The 3223-nt window shown below is 43.7% G+C and overlaps 1 protein-coding gene across 1 annotated transcript in view; it reads left to right on the top strand.

The window, feature by feature from the left end:
• The window catches only part of grin2ab (glutamate receptor, ionotropic, N-methyl D-aspartate 2A, b), a 119707-nt gene that overhangs the window by 83623 nt on the left and 32861 nt on the right, over positions 1 to 3223 (top strand). The window contains exons 5-7 of the mRNA XM_005750193.1: positions 2308 to 2474; positions 2575 to 2709; positions 2811 to 2910. Coding sequence (XP_005750250.1) covers positions 2308 to 2474; positions 2575 to 2709; positions 2811 to 2910 — 402 coding nt within the window. The remainder of the gene's footprint in view (positions 1 to 2307; positions 2475 to 2574; positions 2710 to 2810; positions 2911 to 3223) is intronic.

Raw genomic sequence — 3223 nt, forward strand, 5'->3', positions numbered from 1 at the left:
ATCCACCTGCTGGCCTCCACCACTTGCTAATGTTACTGAATCTGTGGAAGCTCCGCGATAGCCACCACACGAAGTAACGAGTAACGACCCTATCTAAATCCCAGTAACGAGTAACGCGTTCCTGATTTTGGCATAATAACTAGTTACCATGCTCGTTACCACAATAATAACGTAGTTACTGTAACGCGTTACTTAATAACGCGTTAGTCCCAACACTGGTTGCAATACAATGCACACAATGCTAAAATTAAAAACAAGATATTTTAGACTCCTTATATTCAGTTGCTTTATGTGTCCAACCAACAATCTCGAAACCTTTCAGGCTAGGCAAACTTATTTAAATGTGAAAATCGAGGTGCATAGTACAATAATTACCTAATCAGTGGTAAAAATCACTCATGGCTTGCTGGCTTGCTGGCTTCCTCGTTCCGATATTGACGCACTTGCTGCATTTGTGCACATGCATTATTACAGTCATTTTGAGTGCACTCATTTACACATGAATGATTTAGATAATGTGGCTATTATATGTAAATTTGGTCTTGTTTACAAGACGACTCAGACAATCAGGCAAGTCGGACTTTGTTGCAATGTCAGGATGTTCCTTTGTTCCAGATCTTAACAATTTGCCTTGACAACTAATAATCTGCAGTGGTCAAAAGTAGAAAAGAGTGACCCAAAATCATCACCGTTATTAAAGCTCTGGCAGATAATTAGGTTGACCGGCTACCTGACAAATCAGATTGCTTGTAATCTCACTCGCAGCACTGATTTATATGTGAGTGTACAGCTGTGCACTTGAATATAAGCGAGTGTTAGTGTGTGGTAGTACCTGTGCTTGTGTGTCCCTCTTATCTAGGAAGAGCTGAGGATGTGCCTGTTGCCACACAGAGGGAGATTTCTTTTTTTTTTTCCTTTTTCTAAGCCTCAGTAAAGTATAAAGACACACACACACACAGATGAAAAAAGCAAGATAGATCTTTTTGAAGTACAATTTCATCCTCTCCCCTTCCCACTTTTCTCCTTTTTTTCTTGTGGTTGAGGGAGGCGTGTTGGATCTGATGTGCGTTACGGCTACAGCCGAGAAATTTTTGTTGGACCAAAGTACTACGTGCGCAAACAGCATAGACGCACACATGCACGCACAACTGAAGAGAAGAACGGACTCTTCGTCTGTGTTCACGAGGGCTTTGATGTTTAATGTGTCACGTTTTTCGATGCCCTCTGCTGAAAGAGTGTTAAAGCATGTATGTGCGCGTGTGATCTTTCTGCCTGCAGAATAGAGGCACAGTCATAGTGAAGGAGGGTTTGATGTCAGTGTCTCTCTCTCTCGCTCACATACTTTTCCCCCCACTTCTTCTGCAGCAGGTATCTCAATCTCACTCAGAAGGCTGGAACATTTTTCTCCATCTTATTCACCCCTCTCAGCCTTTTTCTCTTTCTCCCCGTCCACACCCCCACCCCCTCCTCCTCTTTTCTCCCGCCGTCTCTAGTGGCTCGGCCGTGTTGCTGTCTGTTTGTTGGGGGTAGATTATCCTTCATGCAAATATACATTCTGCGATCATTAGCAACTTATTTCACACTCGGTTTGGGGTTTCATTCTGCTTAACAGCTGCTTTGGTTTTGATAGTGCATACTGCTCTTTTACTCTCACACAGTTTCCTCCTGAATCTGAGACGAAATGATTTAAGTGTGTATGGCATTGTGAGTTATTGCTCCAAAGCTGTGAACATTTCGATCCGCAGTTTAGAGACGATGGTTTCCAAATGAGACAGTTATAGGATGACTTTATATATTGTTGCAGTTAGCACGGGGGGGAAAAGGAAAAAAACAAAACATAATGACTCAAATGTTTTTAAGTCAGTTCACATGATTGGAGACATCAGTATTTGGCTCAATTACCTTTCAAGACAATGCCTGGCTGTTTGGTATATTGGCTACGGAGTGCTGAAGTGAATCAAACCTGTGAGTTATGAGGCAGTTATCTCCTACCATTAGGCCCCCTTGTTGCCGGCAGTCACTCTTCTTGCTGTGCAGTCTCACTTGTTGTCGGAATCTCTCAGCATCTCTTCGTCCCTTTCCCATTTTCCCTCTCTACTTGTCGCTTCTCCAGCTCTTGCAAGTCTCTCTTATCTCCCTTCTTCTCTCGGTCTGTCTCGCTGATTGTAAAATTGAAAAGGGCTCTAATTCTGGTTTTTTGCTCACATAGACTCCAGTGCCTTTTTTTATCCCTTTTTCTGCAATTAATTTACTTCCTCTGAAAAATCTGCTGACTGTCTGTGCTGCTGGCCCCACATGTCATTGCAGGATGAGAAATCCACATTCTTCCAGTTCGGCGCGGCTCTTCAGCAGGAGGCTCTGCTCATGCTTGCTATCATGGAGGAATACGACTGGCATGTTTTTTCTATCGTCACATCCAAGTTCCCCGGGTACCAGGAATTCATAAGCACGCTGAGGGTAACTGTGGATCACAGGTAATGAAAACACCACACACAAACGCACATGTTGTTTTCTTTCCTTTATTTATGATAGCTGACAAGCTGTGTGTTATTGTTTAATGGTTTATTGTTACAGCTTTGTGCGATGGGACATGCAGAGTGTGGTGACTCTAGATGCTGTGGATGGCGACCCAAACTCTAAATCACACATTGCACTCAAGAGGATCCAGAGTCCTGTTATATTGCTCTACTGCTCCAAGGATGAAGCTGTGTAAGTGTTTGCGTGTGTTGTTTCGTTGCGCCATTTCTGTCTCTTTGTCACACACTGCCTTCACAGACTTCAGCTTTGGATCTGTCTCCTTTGTTTGACAGGTATATAATGGAGGAGGCTCGGTCCTTGGGTCTGATAGGAGCTGGTTACATCTGGATCGTGTCCAGTCTCACCACTGGCAACCCAGACTTTACCCCTGAGGTAGTGAGGTCCCATATGTAGTAACAGGTGGCCACTTTTGTGTGGTTTGATAAAACAAGCCTTGTTTTTGATCCCAGGCTGTTGCAGGTCATCTGCTGACTATCCCAGATTTCCCCTCTTATTTATGAATGCTGACCATGATACATGGTCAGCTTTTTTGAGAAAAGTTACATAAAAAATAATATAATTCTCCGTACCCACAGATTAATTAATTGTTTCACATCCATCCATCCATCCATTCGCTTCCGCTTATCCTTTTCAGGGTCGCGGGGGGCGCTGGAGCCTATCCCAGCTGTCATAGGGCGAGAGGCGG

The sequence above is a fragment of the Pundamilia nyererei genome, unplaced genomic scaffold (genome assembly GCF_000239375.1).
Source record: "Pundamilia nyererei isolate P.nyererei 1_Seehausen unplaced genomic scaffold, PunNye1.0 scaffold00265, whole genome shotgun sequence".
NCBI classification, from domain to species: domain Eukaryota; kingdom Metazoa; phylum Chordata; class Actinopteri; order Cichliformes; family Cichlidae; genus Pundamilia; species Pundamilia nyererei.